General features: G+C 41.9%; 1 protein-coding gene across 1 annotated transcript in view; it reads right to left on the reverse strand.

Annotated features, from left to right (window-relative positions):
* The window catches only part of LOC126239670 (protein phosphatase PTC7 homolog), a 124024-nt gene extending 104863 nt beyond the window's left edge, over positions 1-19161 (reverse strand). Inside the window, exon 1 of the mRNA XM_049947876.1 lies at positions 18812-19161. Coding sequence (XP_049803833.1) covers positions 18812-19037 — 226 coding nt within the window. The 5' untranslated portion in view covers positions 19038-19161. The remainder of the gene's footprint in view (positions 1-18811) is intronic.
* Positions 19162-24763: the final 5602 nt, after the last annotated feature.

The raw sequence follows: 24763 nt of genomic DNA on the forward strand, positions 1-24763 counted from the left end.
ATCATTGGATACTGAATATTAGCTCGAATTCATTTTGGTAAGGGATTGACTTTGCTGGCAGACATCTGGATTGAGATTCCAACAAAAAACCTAACTCACAATGGTCGAACATACATTTCAACCACGTTTTTCCCGAATACGAGTGCAGTGCCGTCTTGACGACAGCGTCTCCTTTCAACAAGGACGTATATGTTCCATGGTATCAGATCTATACACAAGACACTTTCGATTACATAATAAGTAAATTTTGGAAATACTACGCGACACCAAGTGGGAGACACTTAAATCTTCAAAAGTGGAAAGAATTTACCGATGTAAGGCTTTACATTACAAGCAATATTAGGGTACTTTAAATAAATTTCGCCACCATAGTCCCAAGCAACAAACAGCGTTAGTGGCAATTGCTAAGGATACAGTAGTGACGTAGTATGTTCCCGAAGCTCGAAGACTGGCACACTTGACAACTAGAAGTTTTAAGAGAGAAAGTTCAGTTTAGTCCACGAGTTAAACGATGTTGTGTAGGCTGCAATAGCACCATTTCTGTACTATCGTAAAGTATTTACGTTCCATTCTGGACCTCAGGAAATTGAAAGCTGTCTGTGCTGCATGGCTCCTGTATACTGAAACTGCTTCGAGACAAATCTCCATATTGATTTAACATACGGGACAGAGAAGTGTTTTTATTTGGTGGTGCGTTGATAGTAATACTTGATAATCCATCTTTTAAACCTGGAATCCTAACAATACGGGGTCGATCAGTTTAAAATTGAAAGGGTTAGGGGCTTTCAATGGTCAGAAAAAGGAAAGCTTTGTAATTAGCGACAACACGAATCCAACACATCCACCTCACTACTCACATCCGAGGAAGTTAAGCGACAACTGCTTGCATTTGGTCTGTTTTTGCAACTTTGTTCAAGATGGCACTCAGAAACTTCGGAAAGACCTCGCTTGACGAACTCTGGGCAGTGACCTGTCCCTGAAACCGTTGAGTAAACTCTGAAGCTTCTCTCCAGTATAATTGTCCCATTTCAAAGTTGTTTCAGTGTGGGCCGATTCCCCATTTCATTCGGCGGTGGTTGTTTTCTGCACATTATCTTCCGTTCGTTCAACGAATTAACGGACTAGCACCAAACATTATTAGTGCAAGCAACTATACAGGGTTGTCCATAGTAGTGGAACCACCATTCTATATAAAAAAATAAATAAAAAAAGTGGATGACCAGAAATTTGAAGTCAAGTAACATGAAATGGGAGAGGCTATATGGCACCAACATGGCGACCATTTCAGATGATGTCGTCTTGGACGCAACCCGTAATTTTGAAACGGAAAGAGTGTCACGTAACACACCAGATAATTGCGCGGGAAACACAATGACATCTCATCTGAGTATAGCTTTGGTCATTCTCAAGCTTGGCTGAAGTTTCTTCCTTAAAGGTACTATGAAAGCTGGTGGTGTCAAGTCTAACGCATTGAAATCGTCATGGCAACGGGAGAGAGCGAATGTAGGTAATTTCAACCACCGCCACTCACACGGACCACTAATCCATTACTCAGCGCAGTAGTGAAACTTCCCGCGATATTCCGCGAAACTGGCTCTGTCGCAGGCAAACCGAAAGCTGGACGATCGAAAACGGCTGCGGGGATGAAGCAACATAAATCGCCGCTGCGGCATCGTTCTGCAAGAGAACAGATGCCGTATTCGCCACATTTCGCAAGAAACAGAACGGCCGCACATCAATAAGGATAATTCTGGCCACACAAGTGTAATTGTTCAAAAATGCAAATGTGTCAACATTTCACAGACGACGACCTAGGTTGTCGGGTTCAGCCTGCGAAAGTGTGGTAAGCTGGACGAAAACCACTATGATGTACTGTTTACGGATGAAGCTAATTTATAGCATGTACGAACGGAGAGGTAAATAAATATAAATCACAGATACTGGTCAGATGTCAATCCTTGCTGGGTGGCTCCATCGAAGATTGTTGGTTTATCGAAAGTGATGATTTGGTCATAGTTAATAGCTTCTACAACTAAAATGTAGCGAAATCTGATAGAAAATCCAAAAATATTCTTGTCATGCGTGAAGTACACCAGCATCATTAATACCTTCACTGTGCGATATTAATCGTAATATTACCGAAGACGGTGCCACTACAGTGGAGTTACTAAACAGATTTTCGAAATTCCTTCATCACAGAAGACGAAGTAAATACTCAGAATTCGAATCAAGAACAGTTACAAACATGCGTAATTTAGCTGCCTGAAAATCTATTTCGTTAGCTGTGCTCTTCGCTGGCTTGCTTCTTGTCCTGTGCATACTACTCCAGTGTCTTTCCAATAAGATTTTTTTTGCATATTCGCTGAACTATCTTGTTGGACACCGTCTGTCGGCACACCTTATTGGCTGCAACTCAACTGTTCTGAACGCGTTATTTCTCGAATCTCCACAAAAGTAGCATATCTAGTTTCTCTTGGTTTGTCTAAGACAATTACCTTTTGACACTAGCCAGCACTCTATGTAATTGAACGAGACAGGCAGAATGAAAGTTACATTTCCGCTATGCCCCTCTCATACCAGTATTCCGGTGGCGCAACACTGTTTCCTCCTTATTTGACAAGATAATGAATCTTATTGGGCAATGAAATTGAGGGAACAACCGCATAAGATAGCAGTTAGTTTCATATTTAACACAGATAAAGTCTAAGTTCTAAATATTGTAATTACTCTGAAACTAATAATCCTATTTTGAATGAGTGTCCTTTAGAATTACTCTAACACCATTTTACAAACATACCCATCAAAATAGGCTATAAATAGTTTAATGGGGACTTCCTCACACTTCATGTCGGTGAAAACAATTACGATATCTTAAATGCACAAACCTTTCCCCGCCTGTTTGTGACTCCTCCCTGAGCAAACTGTACAGCGTTTGCTTGAAGTACGTTACGCTGTAAGATGCGAGGCCACAGCACGTCGTGCAATACTAGAGTTGTCCCCGCAACAGTAAACAGGCTTCATAACATGTAACTTAAACTAGCGTGTCAAGTGACTGAGTATTTTGTTTTGCTGAAGCTCTTCTGGTTTCACCATCGCATGTATGCCTTCCCCTCCCCTTCGATGCAGCGCGGAGCAACAGACCAAGAAAAGTAGCCCGCCAAATTTTAATGACGACGGAGAGAAGTGTCAAGTATATTATTACTATCTTCCATCTGCGGCTGCACTTGCGTATAGGTAGTTTTGTTCTGATGAGTGATGGCAAATAAGCTACTGTAACTGCAAAAACGTTGGCGGGCCTCTGTGTGCCTGTTAGGATAAGCATAGCTCGTGACGTGCTCAGTATGTACTGAGTCACAATAACGTTGACTGGTAAGTGTACCGTGTCCAAAGATTTTGAGGTTAGTACGCCCATGCACCATTTGACTCACCTGGACGACCAAATACATCAAGTTCCCCATCTTGCTGGCTGCATTGCGCGTTCTCACCTCTTAGCACACGAGGTTACGTACAGAATCACTAGTCACACTGAATGTGCCCTCATCGGAGAACAGCAACATGACACCACTCCTTGATGGTCCAGTCCCTATGCTCCTGGCAACATCGCAAACGGTGCGCCTAAGTGCGGGTGTCAATGGAACACAACGTACTGGTCGTCAAGCAAAGAGACACCCCCCCCCCCCCCCCATGCAGGTGACGTGTCACAGTGGAGAGAGATTGCGTGGATTATAGTCCTCTTAAATGCAATTGCGATTGCGATTGCTTTCCTTGTTTGATGTGCGTCCCTCTTGCCTGCAGCACAATGCAGCGGTCGCCTGCTGCTGTAGGTGACGATGGTCGAGCAGCATCTCTCTTTCAGGCAGCAGTGCCAGTGGTTCGGAACACTCCCCATGCGCGTGAAACAAAGCTGTGAGTAATACCGAACTCCTGGCCTACACTCTAACACTTATTACAGTGTCCCGATGATTCTTCCCAACGTGGAATCATTCAAATATTGTCTCCGGACCATGTTGCAATGAAGACCACCACCAGAGGGCACTGTAACTGCTCACTGATTCACACACATTTCTCGTCCCTTCAACTGCCTCGTGCTGTGGGGCCAGCCCCATTTGGTGCTACAGTCACGCTGACCTTACGCGGTGTGACGTGGAGCATTCCATGCACGGCTGGGAGACCTCTGGCAATAACGCTCCCGCAATGTCATTCGTTCCCACCGTGTAGTTAATCTATATGTTACTTTACCTCTCCAGCCCTAAAAGTTTCGTAAAGCAGTATACTTTCGACTCAATTCAAAAATATCTGTACTATCAATCTTTGTGAAACACGTCACTTATTCAACCAACGTAAACATGCCGTGGAACATATACACCAGTAAGCTCATATTACACTTCGTCAGGGTAGTGGAAAATTCATGCAGGGGGATTTCACAAGAAAACTATTCTCAGGAACACTAAGAATAATGCTGTTGATTCCTAAACTGGAAAAAAAAAGGAATACACATCTGCAGACGATATCTTAAATCATCTTCGTTTTGCTAGGTACGAAGTTACTGTTCGCCTCTTGTGCCAATAAACAACAATGGTCCGAAAAACTTAATTGGATAAATTTTAAATTATAGAAAGAACAATATAACGTAAAGACATGATAGGATGTCGATTTACACTATGTGATCTAAGGTATTCGGACATCTGGCTGAAAATGACTTACAAGCTTGCAAGCTTGTGGCGCTCTCCATCGGTAATGCTGGAATTCAATACGGTGTTGGCCTACCCTTAGCCTCGGTGGCAGCTTCCACTCTCGCAGGCATACGTTGCTGGAAGGTTTCCTGGGGAATGGCAGCCCATTCTTCACGGAGTGAGGCGTGGCTCGAAGTCGGCCCTCCAAAACATCTCAACGGTGTTCTATAGGATTCAGGTCACGATTCTGTGCAGTCCAGCCTATTACAGGGATGTTATTGTCGTGTAACCACTCCGCCACAGGCCGTGCATTATGAACATATGCTCGATCATGTTGAAAGATGCAATCGCCGTCCCCGGATTGCTCTTCAACAATGGGAATCAAGAAGGTGCTTAAAACATCAATGTAGGCCTGTGCTGTGATAGTGCCACGGAAAACAACAAGGGGTAAAAGCCCCCTCCATGAAAAACACCACCACACCATAACATCACCGCCTCCGAATTTTACTGTTGGCACTACACACTGCCAGATGGAGTTCACCGGGCATTCACCATACCCACACCCTGCCATCGGATCGCCACATGTGTACCATGATTCGTCACTTCACAAGTTTTTCCAATGTTCAATCGTCCAATGTTTACGCTCCTTACAGCAAGCGAGGCGTCGTTTGGCATTTACCTGCGTGGTGTGTGGCTTATGAGCTGCCGCTTGACTATGAAATTCAAGTTTTCTCACCTCCCCCTAACTGCTATAGTACTTGGTGTGGATCCTGATGCAGTTTGGAATTCCTATGTGATGATCTGGATAGATGTCTGCCTATCACACATTACGACCCTCTTCAACTGTCGGCAGTTTGTCAGACGAGGTCGGCCTGAACGCTTTTGTGCTGTATGTGTCTCTTCACGTGTCCACTTTACTATCACATTGGAAGCTGTGGACCTAGGGATGTTTAGGAGTGTGGAAATCTCGTGTACAGACCTATGGCACAAGTGACACCCAACCACCTGACCACGTTCGAAGTCCGCGAGTTTCGCGGAGCGCCCCATTCTACTCTCACGATGTCTAATGATTACTGAGGGCGCTGATTTGGAGTACCTGTCAGTAGGTGGCAGCACAATGCACCTAATATGGAAAACTTATGTTTTTGGGGGTGTCTGGATACTTTTTATCGCATAGTGTAGCTTCGTACACGTGCACATCATCTGACAGCCACCAGAGCTACTTTGTACTGTTACGTTTAGTATTGTTATCAGGCAATATCGAGACTTGCGGGTCATTCAGACGTGATAATTGCCCGAGATTAGACTGCACAGGACCGTCAGGGTACGCATACTCCTCGACAAGGCTCCGGTCGACCACATCTGACCACCTCAAGGAAAGATCAGCGTATTGTGCACCGAGAACATCGTGATACACAGCTGTGCCTGTCATCCGAGAGAAAGTAATGGAATCCCTGCAAAGTACCCTGAGATCCTGCAGCACTTGTCAGAGACTAGCAGGAGCCGCACTAGGGAATTACCATCCCATGCGTAGGTTGCCGTTAACACAGCATAAACGGCTGCATTCGGGCTGCGGCGTAACCAGGAAGCACGGACTGTTGATTAATGGCCCTGCATCGTGTTAAGCGATAATAACAGCTCTACACTACCCCAGAGGCCCATCGCCGGCGAGTATGGCGGCGACCTGGTGTGAGGTCCCATTCTTCCAACGTTCTGGTAAGGCGCAGCGCTGTTATTCCCGGCGTTACGGTGGGGAGCCGTTGCGTGGGTTAATGTGGCAGTTATTGAGGGAACTCTGAGGGCCCAAACGAATCAGCACACGCATCCAGACCAGAAGGGGTGTAGCATCATACTTACAAGAGAGCTCATATTGCCAAGTTCTTCGTAAATTTTACTCGATTTTGTAAGCACCACAATAACAAACACACTCTTAACCTGTGAAGTTTCATTTCGCTTTCTCTTTCTCTTCTAGCTGCTTACTTTTCTTTTTCAGGCAAGGTATATGCAACACATTCCAAAGGACAAGGTACAAATGATAACATAACGTGTTGAAGCGTTTACTGTACGAAATGCTTACAACAAGTGTAAATTAACAGTTTTGACTTGTGAATATTGACTGTTAATGCACAAGCACATTCTACATCAGGCAAAGCATACACGTGTTTTAATCAATTGTATAAAGTTTTTACATTTAATATTTTCGCTGAGGCAAAAGATTTATACTATTTAACCGTTATCAGCAGCGAATGGCCATCGTCATAACAATAATAATAATGATGATAATCTACTTTAGCATCTCTATACGCCAAGGGGATAGCACAGAAACGAAAATCTTCATATCAACTGAAGCAGCATCAGGATGGGATCAAAGTAACGTTTGTCAGACTGGATAAGGCGCAGGATGCAGGTGTTATACGGAAGAAAATTGCCCCATGTTTTACGCGCAGACGAGAGAAGTCTGGGCGCAGAGTTGGAAGAGTCTACAGCTATAGTTTAATTAAAAATTCCATTTTAATTAAAAGATTTCTTTAAAAAAGTTGTAAGAACCCATGCCTCTATAAAATACTTCGAAACAAATGGCATTTAAAGATGAATTACAGTATCAAAACGATACGCCGAAATATCAAGGTAGAAGTTTTTGGTAGGTAGAAGTTTTTGGTAATGTAAACTTCAAGAAATAGGAAGGTTATTCAGTAGATTAATATTAAGTGGAAGTATTTGATGGTGCATGCTGTGGCAGCATGAATAAAAACATCAGTTCCATAATGAATGCATCGACATTTGAAAACTGGGTGGTGCTTGCGTTCAAGCCCCACGGCGCGCCAGGTGACAATCACACGCTTCGAGGACATCGCTGGAAGGACTCCTGTCGCGGTCAAAAGGGTAACGCAGCGGCTTCATTTTCTCCACTGAGAAACTCAAATGTTTCCTCCTTTTCGCTGCATAAAAGTAACGTCTTCTAGGACTAGATGTCTACTCTGCTTGACTGCATGTAGAATTTGGACTTTTTTTTTTATATAGTGCCGGTGTTATGTCCCTCCTTTTCAGTGTGTAGACCCTGTTCTCAGCACACGAATGCTTTTTAGTAAAACGGATGTTGAATTATCAGCCAGTCTGGAACTATATTCTGTAGACTCCTGGGTTTTTCGTACTTTTACTTGGAAGAGTAGGGCGAATTTTAGATTTCGGGTTACTGGCTGTTTTAAAAGCGACATTAAATTTTTTTCCTGCTGAAGATGTGAGCCTTCTTATGCGATGTGCTGCCGGTGTATCTTTATCCCGTTACAACAAACTTTTTCTGATTTTTTATGTAGTCTCTTCCTTGTTTCTGTTTGTAATTGCACATCAATGTAAATAAATGCGGCTTCCTTCATTTGTGCACATAGAGCAGCAAATGCCCGACGATAAACAAGTGAAGGGGTACCATCCTTGGGAAATTGACAAAGGTCACGGAGCAGGCAGATCCGGGGACGGAGCCAAGGCGGTGCTGTACCCCAAGTTGACAAGAAGGTTTTAGGAAAGCGAAAGGAAAGAGAATGGAGCAGTTGACGGAAGCGGACTCCAGGTGGTAGTAGGGAGGAGGGACGGCCTGCATACCCTACATCAACGGAGGCGTCGAAAAAAAAAAAAAAAGTCATGGGCTGGATTAGCAGGCATGGAAGACAGATGGCTAGCATAACGACTCAGAAGGACTGCTCGCCGATTGGACAGCGGAGGTTCAGCAGTCTCAGCATAAAGGCTTTCCACAGGGCTGGTGTAAAAAGCTCCAGACACTAAACGTAATCCACGGTGGTGGAGAGAGTCGAGACGACGAAGAATATACGGCCGAGCAGAGGAGTAAATTATGCTTCCATAGTCCAATTTCGAGCGCACTAAGGCGCGATAGAGGCGGAGAAGGACCACTCGGTCCGCTCCCCAGGAGGTACCATTCAGGACACGGAGAGTGTTGAGGGATCGCAGACAGCGAGCCGAAAGATAGGAAACGTGGGAGGACCAGCACAGTTTTCTGTCAAACATAAGACCCAAGAATTTAGCGACGTCCGAAAACAGAAGGTTGTCAGGTCCTAGATGTAAGGAGGGTGGAAGAAACTCCTTACGTCGCCAAAAATTAACACAAACGGTCTCACTGGGAGAAAAACGGAAGCCGGTTTCGATGCTCCAAGAGTAGAGGCGATCTAGACATCCTTGAAGACGTCGTTCAAGAAGGCTGTTCCGTTGAGAGCTGTAGTAGATCGCAAAATCGTCCAGAAAGAGGGAGCCCGAGACATCAGGAAGGAGACAATCCATAATTGTATTTATGGCAATGGCAAACAGTACAACACTTAGCACGGAGCCCTGGGGTACCCCGTTTTCTTGGGAGAAAGTACGGGAGAGAGTAGTGTTCACCCGCACTCTAAATGTGCGCTCTGCCATAAATTCGCGAAGAAAAAGGGGCAGCCGACCTCGGAAGCCCCAAGAGAACAGTGTGCGGAGGATGCCTGTCCTCCAACAGGTATCGTATGCTCTCTCCAGATCAAAAAATATTGCTACTGTTTGGCGTTTCCGGAGAAAATTGTTCATGATGTAAGTGGAGAGAGCAACAAGATGGTCAACTGCAGAACGATGCTTTCGGAAACCGCATTGGGCAGGTGTTAAAAGATGGCGGGACTCCAGCCACCAAGCTAAACGGCAATTCACCATACAATCCAAAACCCTAACATACACTACTTGTGAGAGAAATGGGGCGATAGCTAGAGGGGAGATGTTTGTCCTTTCCAGGTTTCGGAACAGGAACGACGATAGCTTCCCGCCATCGCCTGGGAAAAGTACTGTCGGTCCAAATTCGATTATAAATGTAAAGGAGGTAACGCAGACTATGGGTTGATAAATGCAGCAACATTTGGATGTGGATACCATCCGGTCCTGGGGCGGAGGAACGAGAAGAATAGAGTGCATGTTGGAGTTCCCGCATGGAGAAAACAGTATTATAGCTTTCGCGATTTTGAGAGAAGAAAGCAAGAGGTTGCACTTCCGCTGCACGTTTAGTCGGGAGAAACGCTGGCGGGTAATTTGAAGAGCTCGATATCTCAGCAAAATGTTTACCCGAGGAGTTAGAAATTGCGACGGGGTCCACTAACGTATCACGCGCGACAGTGAGCCCAGAGACCGGGGAGAAACTAGGCGCGCCAGATAACCGTCGAATTCGACTCCAAACTTCCGAGGAGGAGGTGAAGTTGTTAAATGAGCTAGTAAAGAATTTCCAGCTTGCCTTCTTGCTATCGCGGATGACGCGACGGCATGGCGCACGGAACTGCTTATAGCGGATACAGTTGGCCAAAGTAGGATGGTGGCGGAAAACGCGAAGGGCACGTCGCCGCTCACGTATTGCGTCACGGCATGCCTCGTTCCACCAAGGAACTGGGGGGGGGGGGGGGGGGGGGGGGGCGCCGGGGCAATTCGGAGGTGCGTGGTATTGAACGTTCCGCAGCTGTAAGAATAACGTCGGTAAGATGTGTGGCCTCATCGTCGACGCTAGGAAAATTACGGTCATCGAAAGTCGCTAGAGACGAAACAAATGTCCAATCGGCACTCCCGCCTTAGGTGATTGTTCACACCTCCCGAAAAACGGACGGAGGGACCAATCGGCACTTTCGGAAGGTATCAGCTCAGGTAATCACCCCTCCCTGGGCCTGGCCGTTACCAGGGGGTATGTACGTGTCCTACCTGTCTCCCCGGGGCGGGGAATTACGCGTTACCCCGTCACCGGCTACGCATGGAAATGCGTGTGTCAGCCTTCAGACATGCACAGGGAGGTGAAAAAGAGAAAGGGAAAGGAAAGAAGAGGGGTCTCAAACGACGCAGCAGAGAAAAGGGTAAAGAGAAGAGGTAAGGAAAAGAGGAGGACAAAGGAAGGATGAAGATATACAAGCAGATAAGGCGAAGAATGCGTTACATTTACGAGCGTCCGTCTCCGGACGTAGGCACAAACCATACTCCCAGAGGGGGACAAAGGGAAGGAAAGAGCCAGAGGTGAGGAGAGGGGAGGGGGCGAAGATCGGGGATAGGGAACGAAAAGGAAGGTATGCAGCCCAGAAAGGAAGGAGGGTCACATTAGCTCGGGGTCCCGTGCTCGCTACGCACGTATCCACAAAAGAGTTGTGGACCCCCTGGGGGGTGCATTTCCCCTGTATTCTACCAATAAGCCGAAGTCTACCATCTGCTTTACCCACCACTGAGCCTATATAGTAATTCCATTTAATAGCCCTACAAAATGTCATACCCACGTACTTTTATGAGTTGGCTGATTCAAACTGTGACTCACTGACATTACAGTCATAGGATACTATGTTTTTTGTTTTGTGACGCGAATAATTTTACATTTCCGAAAAGTTGCCAATCTTTTTAACACTTTGAAATTTTATCAAGATATGACAATATTCCTCTCGCTTCTTTCAGGCTGTACTTCATTATAGATAACTGCATCATCTGTAAAATCTCTGAGGTTACTATCAATGTTGTCTGCAAGGTCATTAATAGACAACACGCACAGCAAGTGTCCCAACACACTTCCCTGGGGCACACCATAATATAAAGTTTAATTAATTATATGAAGTTTTAAGATGGAACTTCAATATTTGTTTTGGTTACTAATTCTTAACATGTCACTGTCTATTCCTTGCTTCTTGTCACAATGCCATGCATTAAAACTCCTAAGTAATTTTGACAGTCTTCACTGTGCAGAAATAGTTCCACCTGCCTATCTTATCTGAGACTCCATGTGATTTCAGGAGAAGGCTGGGCGCACTCTTTTACAAAAACTTCGCGGCCGCCGATTGCTTCCGCTTCCCCATCTGAGATAGTGTTTACTCTCTAATTTAGCTACGGTGGGAGGAAAAATGTTTTGCATACTGTGGTTGATGAATAGTGCTAAATACTGTAAAAATACTATCGGCCTGAAAACAGAGATTCCGGACAAAAGTATTCAGATGTAAGCACGAAACGCGATTAACCGTCTAATCAAAAACGAAACTGAGAGAAAACCATAAGACGGCGCTGTTCACTTGCCATTAAGGACACAAGCCGAATCTGCCGCAGTTTTTTTGTTCGTGAACAAGGGTCGCAAATCTCTCTCTTGCAAGATGCGCATGCCAAACTTTTCTTAAGGTGTTTCACCGGTGCTAAGGGACACCAAGACGCTTCATGACATTAGCTAAGTAGCGGTAAAGTGGCAATATCTCGGATAGTGAGCTATGTCGTAAAGGGAGCTATGTCGTAAAGGGAGCTATTTGCGGAGCACAAGTCCTTAGCCAAGAGCTATGTCAACGAACCATGCGGATTAACTGTCTTAGACTATGCTGTTACTAGCCCGTCTTGAAATGGATGAATATTTAACTTTCACAGATGAAAATACGGTCGGCATTAACTTTCTCTATGTATTACTGGCAGACATGAGAACTACACATGTCGCGCCGAAAGTGCTTCGTCAGTAAGAGTAACAATTAACTGTTACCAGTGATACATGTGAGACAGACACAAATGCCTTGGCCTATCATTTTTTTATGTTTCTTTTAAATCAAAATACGGCTTATACAGCCTCCTTGGTATTACGGAATTGAGAAACCAGTTCAAGTGAGAGTTAACAAGTAAATGATGCGCGCTGCTCTTTATCGAAGGTGCTGCTAAAGTGAAAAACTGTTTTTCTTTCCCTTACGACTAAATTTGGTTGAACTATTTATACAAAATGTATCTGGGCAAGGAGATTACGATATACCAAACATTTTAAACTCTTCTGTTACCACACGAGATAAATGTAGGACGGAGACCTAAACAAGAAACAGCTAAAAAAAAAAAAAAAAAAAAAAAAAAAAAAAAAAAAAAAAAACAGCGGCAAGAAGAGAGATCTGCGAGAACAGGCCTAGTAGATGATACAAGACAAAGGTCCCGAGTTAGAGTCTCGGTCCGGCACACAGTTTTAATCTGCCAGGAAGTTTCTTATCAGCGCACACTCCGCTGCAGAGTGAAAATCTCATTCTAGTAGATGATAGCTTTGACGTCGATCTAATGATGAACGGTTGCGAAGCCTTTTCATGGACGATGAAGTGGGATGGCACTAAAGACACCAAAAGGAAGAAAAATATGAGCGAATACACTCTCTGCCAATCACGTGTCTCGCCTAGCGAAGGATTCACAAAAATGAGAGATTCCACACACCATTTTCCAACAGCTCAGTACTTCGTCGAGGTGAATATCAGCAGTTGGATGGAGCTGATTCAGTAAAGGTACACGCGAATGGTCAGAAAAAAATATGAACACTCGTTTCTTATAACGATGTAGGGCCTTCCTTGCCATTCAAAGCAGCCCGAATCATCCTGGGGATGTATACTAAATAGTAATCAATGCCATTTCATACCACTTTCACAGTTAAATGTTTCCAATTCCTAGGAGAATCCTGAAGGGGGTAAAGAGTGCTCAGCTATCTCCTCCCCCTTCAACCTGAATCACAGTGGTTCGACAATATTTAAATCCTTTGCTCGTGGAGGCTAGGAAAGGCGAGCTATTTCAGCCTCATGCTCATCAAGCCAATCTTTGATATCTCCTAGGCATGTGAGGAGGGGGTTATCTTGGAAAACGCACACTTCTTGTTGGAAATAATACTGAACGCAAGTATTAATATTACTTTTCCATTCTGACTGGCCACACCCATTAGAAACTCCAAACTCTCCCCCTACTTGCACCAACCATTACAGATCATCTACCTCGCCTCAGTTTTAACACTATAGCCTGGATCGCTCGCTTCTTCAACCGGAAACAGTAAAATGAGTGTTGTACGAACAACTGAACGATAGTAGAGATCGTTTAAGTTAAGTGTATGTGTCGAGCAAATTTGTCAGCAGGCGTGTAGGCAGTTCTAAAGGCTCGCCCTCGTATGAGGACCGGTTTGACGAACTGGCTGGCTCAAGCGACTCCAAGACGCTTCTGCTTTTGTGTGGGGGTTAGTAAGCGGCCGAGTAAGCTGTCCCAGGTCCGTTCTTCTTACCAGCAGACCCATCCGCACATACATTTAGCGCAGAATCTAATGGAAACAAACAGCTAGGGGCTGCGGCCAAAAAATTTAAATTCTACATCTTAATTACACACAAAATATCAGCAATTATGATTTACCACAACAGAATAAATTCAACAAGAGAAATAAGTAGTATATAGAGTAATACATATGTTCTGTCGTTTACGTCTTCATACTAGAATTAATTTAATTTAGGAGAACTATTACGCAACAGTCGACGAGGTCAACTATGTAAGAAAAAACAACTGGAAATCAAGGTTGGAGAGATTGTGTTTCATAGAAGAACAAACACTTTCGTAACTGCAGTGCAGTGAAGAGTGTACCGACTTCCATAAATCCTAAAATGGTGTGTGTGTGTGGTGGGTGGGGGTGGGGGGGGGGGGGAGGAGAGATCTTGGATCATCGCAGGACGGATATAATAACCAAAAGGGAGACTGAATCGTTCATTGTACGTCCCACATGTAGTTCTGCTGTTATTTCACGCAACGTTGCTCGTGTGTCAGCACACCGCTGCTCTCGGTCGTTAAGTGAGGGCCGTCGACCACTGCGTTGTCCATGGTGAGAGTCATGCCTGCAATGTATTCTCGCCCCGCTCATGACACTGGATCCCGGAATATTGGATTCCTTAACGAGTCCCGGTATAGAGTTTTCCATGTGTCTAGCGCCAACCAACATCAGCGTTCAAAATCCGTTAATTCCTGTGAGAAACCTTTTCACACGAGCCATTCGAGTGCGAATGACAGCTCTGCCTATGCACTGCCCTTTTATACCTTGTGTTTGTGATACTACCGCCTGTTCATGTGCATATCGCTATCACATGACTTTAGTCACCTCAGTGTGTTATCCTGATGCCCCTCCACAACTACACTAAACCAGCTATGACGAAACCCTTTAGTTCCCTACAATTCATAGTGTTTAATAGAATCACTTTTAAGCTATGAAAAACTATCTAGGAAGAAACTAAAGGGAAACCAATTCCAAAATGCAAGATTTAGTTGGGCTGTCGTAGAACTTTTACGTCGCAAGGGCAAGTCATTGCTGTAGTTATGAATGACACTACGCGCGTAATACCCTTCCTTCAATTTGATAAAAGTGCCAATCAAGCAAATTTGCAACAAAGACACATTCTTAAAGCGAGAAAGGACAGCTACAAATACAGTATCTTTCAGTCAAAGATAAGGCGTTGCCTTGCTGTGATATCCCGAAGGGAACAAGACTACTTTTTCTGCTCGTCTTGTACCATTCTCTACAGGATCGACACAGTTATAAGTGGACTGGCAATGCTGATGACAGATGGTAATCGGATGCTGCTCCTGACACCACCCTTTCCCACCAGGGACAGGAGCAGTGTTTCTGGATAGATCTCATATGCAAGTGTGAGAACGTTTTCTAAATGTTTTCGAATCGTGTATTTGAGGAGGGACATGGGTACCAGGCCGCGATTCACCTAGTTGGATGTGTGCCTAAAAGCCACATATACAGACCGGCTGGTTAAATCGCCATAGTCGTTAATCCGCGAGACGGATTCGATCCGGGGCAGGCTCGCCTCCCTATCGGGTCATGAATCGGACTATTAGAAACATAACAAGCGCGCCTAATTATCGGACCTTTCGGGTTTTCTGTTGATATCTAATACTACAGTCAAGGTTTCCTCACTTGGAACACATTAATATCAAACTTCGAAACAGTGAAAACTTCATTATGTATTCATCTTCCAAGCAAAGAATGTCCGCGTCAAGGCCTTTCTGAAATGCCAGCGTGTGCCAGCAACAACTACAGAACACCATTTTCAAAATTTGATTTAATTTAATGATCGATTCAACAAATCCATTAAATAGATTTTCACAATTTCATGTCGTGTTTTATGCGTTAAATAAGACAGATGCAACAAACGCTGCCTCACTGATAAAGACAAACGAGACAGTCACTATAATTAAAAATGCAGGAAGAAACCTGTCCAAATTAAGCAAACTTTGTATCATCTAAGGAGCTGAAAGCTTCGAGACTTTGGAAATTGAGTATTTTCATCACCACTTACTAATAAGAAACAAAACTGAAATCATCATTAGTATTTATATAAAATCCTTAGCAGCTTGCAAAGAAAAATACTTGCACTGTAAATACACCAACCTTTTAAAATTAAGTTATTGTTTTGGTGGTCTTCAGTCCATAGAGTGGTTCTGTTTCACTCTCCACTCTGGCCTATTCTGTATATTCCTCTTCATCTCTGTAACAACTGCAACCTTCATCCATTTGAACCTGCTTACCGTAGTAAAAGCCTACATTCCCTCTTTAATTTTTACTAAACTTCCCTCATTTACCAAAACTGACAATTCCTTGATATCTCAGGATACTTCCTGTCAATCAATTCCTTCATGTGGTCAAGTTGTGCCATTAATTTCTCTTCTCTCCAATTCAGTTCAGTTCCTCTCCATTCATTATCTCATCTAAGCATCTTCAGTATCCTCATGTAGCACCACATTTCAAACGCTTCTAGTCTCTTCTTGTTTAACTGTTTATCATCCAGTACAAACAAAATTATCAATTATAATTAGAGCTATGTTGCGGCTCCCTAAAATAGTTGCACATCTGGAATGACAGAAGGGAAAGTGACATAATCTGGTGCAATGAGCTGAGTCACATCAAATCAAATCTGCATGCTACATTGACTTTAATACACCTGAGGTGAAAGACAAACATACCGTTCTACATGTTATGGAAACAGAATGGGCTTGAAGCTTTTGTCCTCGATGACTGCCAGAAATGTGAAGACAAGATCACTATGTGAAGGCAGCACCTTCAGAGTGCAGTCCCAGGAACTCCAATATCATACAAAACTTAATGGCAGATTAAAACTGTGTGCCAGACTGGGACTCGAACCTGGGACCTTTGCCTTTTGCAAGCAATGCTCTACTGACTGAGCTACCCAAGCACAACTAACTACCCATCCTCATAGCTTTACTTCTGCCAGTACCTTACTATCCTACCTTCCATACTTCACAGTTCTCCCACTGAATTTACAGGACTAGCATACCTTTCTTCCTGAACTAGTGTTGCAAGTTTCACAGAAGAACTTCTGTGAAATATGGAAAGTAGGAGATGAAGTACTGGTGGGTCATGATTTGAGCTTGAGTAGATCTGTCACTAGAGGACTTACCTACAAAAGACAAAGTTAGCGGGTTTAAGTCCAAGTCCGAAGTACAGCTTTAATCTGCCAGGAAATATACTATCAGCACACAAACTGCTGCAGTGTGAAAAATTCTTTCTTGTAGCTATCATATAATCAACAGATGATTGGGAAAACTGTTGCACAATTTAAGTTTACTTAGAGAAAATGAATACAGGATAAGCAGTATAGTAATTTTCCTCCTCAAGCTAATCACTAGCTCAAAACATGACAAACAATTCTCAGTGCAGAATAAAATTTTCCGAAGTATACAAACTGAGCTGATTGAGAATACAACTCAGAAGCAGAGGTGCAAAGAGAAAGTGATTTAGCAGAAACACTACAAGATCAGCTATTAATTACACAGTAAATAAAATTGTGGCTTCATCTGCAAACCCTTGTAATAGGCTGCCTGTTCAGAATAGAGCAGATAGACACTAAAAAAGTTATGACTTCTTTTAAGAATTACAATCCACAAATGATATTTAATATCTCATCAACAGCCATTAACTTGTGGATCATGAAATGTAGTGAATCCCAAATTGCAGAGTTGTCAATAACGGAAAATACAACGATTTCATGTGTACAAAAGTGCAGCACTTTCCACTCCACTGATCTCAATGTACAGTTTAATCTTGTGAACAGCATTTGAGAAGTTTATCTATCTGCATCTCGAACTATTTATGGTACACATGTCGCCATGTTTGAGAAAATACACACACACACACACACACACACACACACACACACACACAGAGAGAGAGAGAGAGAGAGAGAGAGAGAGAGAGAGACTTTTAGTTAACTGTATTAACTGGCACCTGAATGTTTGTAAACACAATGGTTTTCTTATTAACACCAGAATGTTTGTCATGTACACTTTTGTTAGGAGTATTACTTTATAGTAAGAAAAATTGCCCATATACATGCATCATTTCTTATGTTAGATGTAGCATATACCTACAAATACTACAGAGAACGCAATTCATTCTTCTTTCGCGTTTAGCAGTACTACGTATTTCAAATTCTGCTGTATAGTGAACACTATGCGTTACAGAGTGAAAATAATCTGCTCTCACAGACCAAATGAATGGGCAACTCAAACGGTTCGGTGCGTTAAATACAGATTTATAGAAAAGAACCAATTACTCAACAATATGACTAACTGCGCTTGTTGAATAACGCAAGAGACTGAATGTCATTGAAGTAACCCACTGTTTTGACCCGCCGTTAATGAACAAATATTGTTGAGAAGGGGTGAGGGGTGCTTAAAGGCGGTGTACAATCTTACTAACAATACAAATAAACTGTCACTTAACGCATAAATTACGATTTTAACCACGTTAGATTATGGGAATAATTGTTAGTGGACACGCAGTGAACCTGCGCCCATGACCCGTGAGTAGTTTAAACCCATACTATCGGTATCCCAGAAGTACAAGGCGTGTGATTCGTTCAGGGTAAGGCTACAGCGATCAGTAAATGTCTTTCATGAACCACACTGTATGGGATGTAAACTGATGTAAGACTATTGCCTCAAACGCACCGAGAAAGTCTATGTTTACGCTGAGTTCTAGCACAATGACTGACGTAACCTTTCATTCACTGTACTAGTTTAACTAACAGCAAACGTTACTGCTACATCGAGGGCGTGATTGGTTTTAACGTGAATCTAAATTTTAAACTGACGATAAAACATTTTGTTACTTTTCTTTCAGCGCTGAAATATACTACCTTCAGTAATCAGTAAACGAGACAAGTATTTAGTCCGCTGATTACAGAAGTCAAACATTTCTTCAAGATAACAATCTTTAGAGATCAGCATAAGTCGGCAGAACTTACACAAAACTCAATCACGGGCCATATCGATCACCGACACCCTCGGCGTTAAAGGTCCTCGATAACGCAACACGTTATGTAGTGCATACTCACCAATAACCTCCGCGGACTTGTACTTTGCAGTAAAGTAGGCATCATCACCAAACTGTCCTTTCCTAAACTTGGCGTGAGAAAGTTCTTTTGGAAAACCACACACCGCAGACACTATTCGGGATTCACGTTTTCTGCTGAGATTCTGTTCACCGCAGTTCGTATAATTCGACAAGCCATTCCACAACGCTCGAGACAAAAGTCTCCCAGTCCAGACAATGGACTGCATTATCTAGAAGCCGAAGTCTTACTACAAACACTGCATTTTCACCTAACCTCATGCACTCTCACAAACACGCACGACACAAACCACTACTTGACCTCAACAGCCATCAATTCGCGATCGGAACTTTACATTCGCAGACATAACACACTCTTTGGTATAGCAAAGATAATATTAGTTGAGTTTCGGAAGATATGCAACACCTTTCTATTAAGCCTCTTATCAATTGTTTGCGTCTATTCCCTGCCTTCCATCTAATGCTCCGTCATCTGAATTCTTATGAATATCGCACGGCTACCATTCCATGGTTAAAATCTCAAACGAACATCGGCGGGCCGAAGAAAGATCAGTAATATGACGCGGCTAGTAACATATGCCAACCTGATAATTATTAATCCGGGTTCACACAAGCAACAAAGGTGTCGTCACAGCTAGTCGCATACTGCAGTTGCATGTGTCAACTCCCAGTTTATAGTGGCGAAACTTAAGAGACAACACTTTTGTCACGCCACATGAAGTTTAGCTTGGTTGTAGTTCGTTGCGCCAGTTTCCTACCACTACTGCTTCCTGGTGACAGTATTTCGAAACACGAGCATTCTGTCGCTGTTATCGTGGAGTAGTTGCTGCTGTACTCCATTCGATTTGAGTGTGTTTCTATTTTATTGGTGAAAACAATGGTCAGCAGGTATAATTTCGCATGTTCTATAAATATAAGAACGGCAACGTATATTTTATTTTCTGCGTATGTATGTGGGGGAGGTAATATGTGGAAACCAATGATGTGTCTCACAGTCTCGAGAGATTTTCGAATGAATGAATAAATAAACTTAATGTATGTAACCAAAAAGGGCAAGTCGTATAAACTTCGTAATTTGTGAGACCAAGCAGTATACAGATTGGGGATTATATGCAAGACATAGCTCCAGACTGTGATGTGGCAGATGTTAAACTAAAAATTAATTATTCAGTATGCCTATATCAACGAATTCAATAAGATTCTAAAACCTTGGAAGATTGTCGTGTCTGCAGATGATACTTACATTCTAGATGTTCTTCGGTTTGCCATTGCAAACAGCATTTTCGTCTATGAGTACTATTTCATTTCTAAATGTGCTTGTTTCCCCTGATTCATCCCTGTGGTAAATTTATTTTCGAATCCAACATTTGGATTTCGTCTTCCTTTTGTTTAACTCTTGTCACAATTCTAAGTCTATAATCTGCACTACAACTTTCATACTCGTCCATTCGATTTCAGTGGGCTCCATATTGAAAGCTGTGCAACTACGTAAAATTTGTGGCGTCCTGTGTGAACGGTAGCTCACGATATCACTACAGCAAGCCACAGGCTGTGGCGCCATATTAGATGCGTGTGTGAACCCTGCTTCAACCCAGGTTTCTTATGGCATGGATTATTTGGACGTGCATGCCCACACCACCACTCAAGGAAGTCAGCTTAGATGTGAAACAACACTATTTGTACACTATCATGCCAATATATTCATAAGTTACGAAAGTTAAAAGGCGTTTTAGTTTTCTGCACGATTTCGATTCCCCTACCATCGTCCAGGCGTCAACACCTGCCGCTAGGTCTCACTGCTATATTCTGTGTTCGTTCCTTCGAAAACACATTTATTTAGCCATCCGTGGACATTTTAAAATGAATGGATGTTGTCAGTTTGCGTACATACACATATTTATACAGTTTGTTCCTGCAAAAACAATTTAAGATTTTTCCTAAGGTGGTACATGTTATCTGTTTCTTTTATTTTCTGTGGCGGTTTGTTATACAGTTTTTCACCTTCATACAAGAAACTATTTTGAGTCTTATGTTTATTCTTCCTGTCTAGGTGAAGACAGTGACTTGGTCTTGTACTATAGTTATGAAAACAGCTATTTGTGCTATATTTTTCTATATTTTTCTTGATGTACACTATGGTTTGGAATATACGTTCACAAGGAACAGTTAGAATTTCTAACATTTTGAAAAGTTTTCTGCGGTGGGCCCTCTTATTGCTTTTCGTTATAATTCTTACTGCTCTCTTTGCACTTTAAATACTGTTTGTAAATTCTGAGCACTGTGTCATCAGAAAATAATACCATATCTGATCACTGAAAACATAACTAAAGTATACAGTTCTCAAACATTCATTACTGCTTGCGGATACAAGGACTCTAAGTGTATAACACGTTGTGGATACCTTTTTCGAGAGTTTCATAGCATGTTCATTCCACTTCATTTGGCTGTCAATGTGCAACCCTAACAATTTTGTTGTAGGTACATCATCTATGGAGATGTTATCTACTTTCAAATTTAAGGGACTATGTTTTCTGTTCCTTCTGAAGCATATTGTATTTGTTTTCTTTATGTTGAGAGCTACTTTGTTTTCCTGAGATCATTTGTGAACGTCCCTCAGCACTTCAGTAGAATTTTCCAGCATTTGTGCTAGTGTCGTACTGGCGATTGCTGTGTTGCTGTCATCAGCAATCAATATCTTCTCTCCGTGGCTGATAATGTGTGGGAAATCATTTATATACACCAGAAACAATACTGGGTCCAGTACACTTCCTTGATGGACCCCAGTACTGATATATTGTGGATCAGATATATGTTTCTCAATGTACTTTGAGCCACTGGATACATGTGTGATCTCTGCTGACTGTACTCTGTTTTCTGGATATGAACGAAACCATTTGAGAACCACTCCCTTACTCCTAGTGCCTCTAACTTATGCAACAACTTCTGGTGGTCAACTGTATCAAATGCCTTATACAGGTCTAGGAAAAGGTCGGATACATTGCAGTTCTCATCTAGTGCTTCTAAAACTGTTTTTGTAAATTGTGCTATTGCAGATTCTGTTCCTCTACCAGGCCTCAAACTATGCTGGTCATCCCAAGGGAGGTTGAATTTACTAGCTCATAAGCCTGTTTTACATTATTGTTTCTAACACTTTGGAAAAGCATGACAATTGGGCTATTGGTCTGTAGTTCTCAACGTTTTCTATGTCACCTTTCTTGTGCAATGGCAAAATTTTGGCGTGCTTCAGGTAGTCAGGGAAGCAACCAGTTTTGAAACATTCATTTATGATTTCTGTTAGTGGAGCTTTGATACCACTTATGCATTTTTTCAGCACACACATTGGAATTTCATCTAAACCTGCTGAGTTTTTTTTCTTTAATTGCCTTACAATATTGCATGCATCCTCATCAGTAGTTGGAAGCAATACCACTGAGTTTTCTATATGCTTCTGTATTGGTTGATTGGCACTTCTTGGAAAATTTTTCTGTAACGTCGTTGCAATACTGCTAAAGTAGGTGTTCAAATAAATTGCTAATTCTTTTAGGTTACTTTCTAAGTTTTCCTTGTTCTTGATTTTTGTATTTGTACCTCTCTTATTCACAGTTCCTGTTTCTTGTTTCACTACAGCTCATGTAGCTTTACTTTTATTATAGGCTAAATTTATGAACCTATCGCTGGCTGATTTTTTTGCAGTTTGAGTACCTTCCTGAAGATCCTTTTGTAGTTTTTGTAGTAGTGCAAGAAAACTGGATCACTATTGTCCTTTTTAATGTAGTTTCGGTATTTACAAGTTTGAGCGCATTTTCTAATTCCTTTAGTAATCCATTTATTTTTGGTGGGTGTTCCAAAAGAAATTAATGCTTTGGGGATTGTTTGTTCAAATTTTAATTTAAACTCAGATATAAAATTGGAGAATTTGCAATTCACTTTAGTTTCTGTATATATTCCTTCCCAACTTTAATGTGTTAACTTTAAGGAAACCCTTTGCACAGCAGATGGAGAGTAGACTCTTTTATATATGTACAGTTTTGAATCTATTTTTACACAAGCTTTTACTGTTATAATCTGACATAAATGGTCAGACAGTTCCAGATTTTTAACAAGTCCATCACAGTTTTCTCTGCCTGTATCTAGGTACACGGTGTAATGGTACTTGAATTACATAACAATTACGGCACCTCAACTCAACCTCTCGATACCAGCAATATTCTACTGTGTTTCTGTAAAGTAGTTGACATATTTCTGGGACAACATTCAGATTTGATTTCATTAATGTAGAGGTACTTTGATACATCGATATGTAATTCAAGTACCATTACAACGGTCAATGGTAGATGATGAATGTGTGGTTATTCTTGTTGCACAGTTGACTAGTGATGACATGCCAAAACTATGCAGGATATTCATAAATGTGTTACTGGTGTCATCTGTTTAAGCTATATTTATGTTTAAGTCCCCACACAAAAGGATATTATGTTTCAGAGTCAACGCTAATCCTATGCTTTCTATAAGTTTTAAAAAGAATATATCTAAATTACCACTGGGAGAACGGTGTACACATAATATAGTTAGTTTGTTGGGCATATTTATAGCAACTATCTAAAATTGCTGACACTTCAAAATCTTTGTCTACACTTAGCATGATAATATCACTTCTGACCTTAAATTCAATACTATTCTTAACATAAATACATGATCCTCCACCTTTCATTGTGTTTCTGCAATAAGCACATGCTTGCACATATCTTGAATCATTTGATTATGTCGTAAACGTTGTAAGTATAAGAGGTTTGTGTACATGAAACATAAGCTTCTTGCCAAAATAATGCACTTCAACTAAGCAAATAAGCGATTATAAGACACTGTTCAATGTTGGAATAAGGTTTCTGTCGCATGGTTTAAGAATATTTTTCACTTTACAAGGTATTATTTAAAATACGGTTCTTCACAGCGTCAATATAAATATTACGTTAAAGTTGAAATACAAAGTTTATTTCTGCCTTTAAATATCTAGGACCATTCATGATCCTAATAGAAATCCTACATATCAGCACAATCACTGTGTAACGACTATTCTTCACAGTAGTACTAAATTTAATTACAAATATGAAGTATGGAAATTTGGATCGCTCTTCAGCAACCGCAATTTTTCTTGTTTTATTCAAAAAAATGGTTCAAATGGCTCTGAGCACTATGGGACTTAACAGCTATGGTCATCAGTCCCCTAGAACTTAGAACGACTTAAACCTAACTAACCTAAGGACATCACACAACACCCAGCCATCACGAGGCAGAGAAAATCCCTGACCCCACCGGGAATCGAACCCGGGAACCCGGGCATGGGAAGCGAGAACGCTACCGCACGACCACGAGATGCGGGCTCTTGTTTTATTGAACAAACATGTTTCAGAGAAGTTTCTCCATCTTTAGTGGTTTCATTTGTTCATGTTCAATAGCATATAACAATTTTTGCATGATAATACATAACAATTACTGAGATTACAGTATTACATTAGTGAAACTACTAACAGAAACATTAGTAGTATTACATACTGGTGTTCATATGGCTGCCTGATATTCGCAGTAAAGCTGTAATTATTGTCCCAATTATTGTCCTCCAGTAAGACATCCGCAATTAATAATGATTTTCACTGTTATTTTTTAGCCTAATATGAAATTATCGTTTTACTGTTGTTATTTTACGTTATGTTGTCAACAAAATTGACTATCGTTCTTTAGGTTACAGTACTATTTTTGAAACTTGTGTTGGAGAATATGCTGATTGTGAATAAGCTCTGTGAAATGGCGAGTTGGGGGAGGGATCTATGTTAATTGTGTGTTCTTACTTTTGTACATACATAGCCCTCCCCCCTCCATCCAACTCACCATTTCACAAAGCATATCCACAATCAGCGTATTCTCCAAAATATTTTCT

Source organism: Schistocerca nitens, chromosome 1 (genome assembly GCF_023898315.1).
Source record: "Schistocerca nitens isolate TAMUIC-IGC-003100 chromosome 1, iqSchNite1.1, whole genome shotgun sequence".
NCBI lineage: Eukaryota > Metazoa > Arthropoda > Insecta > Orthoptera > Acrididae > Schistocerca > Schistocerca nitens.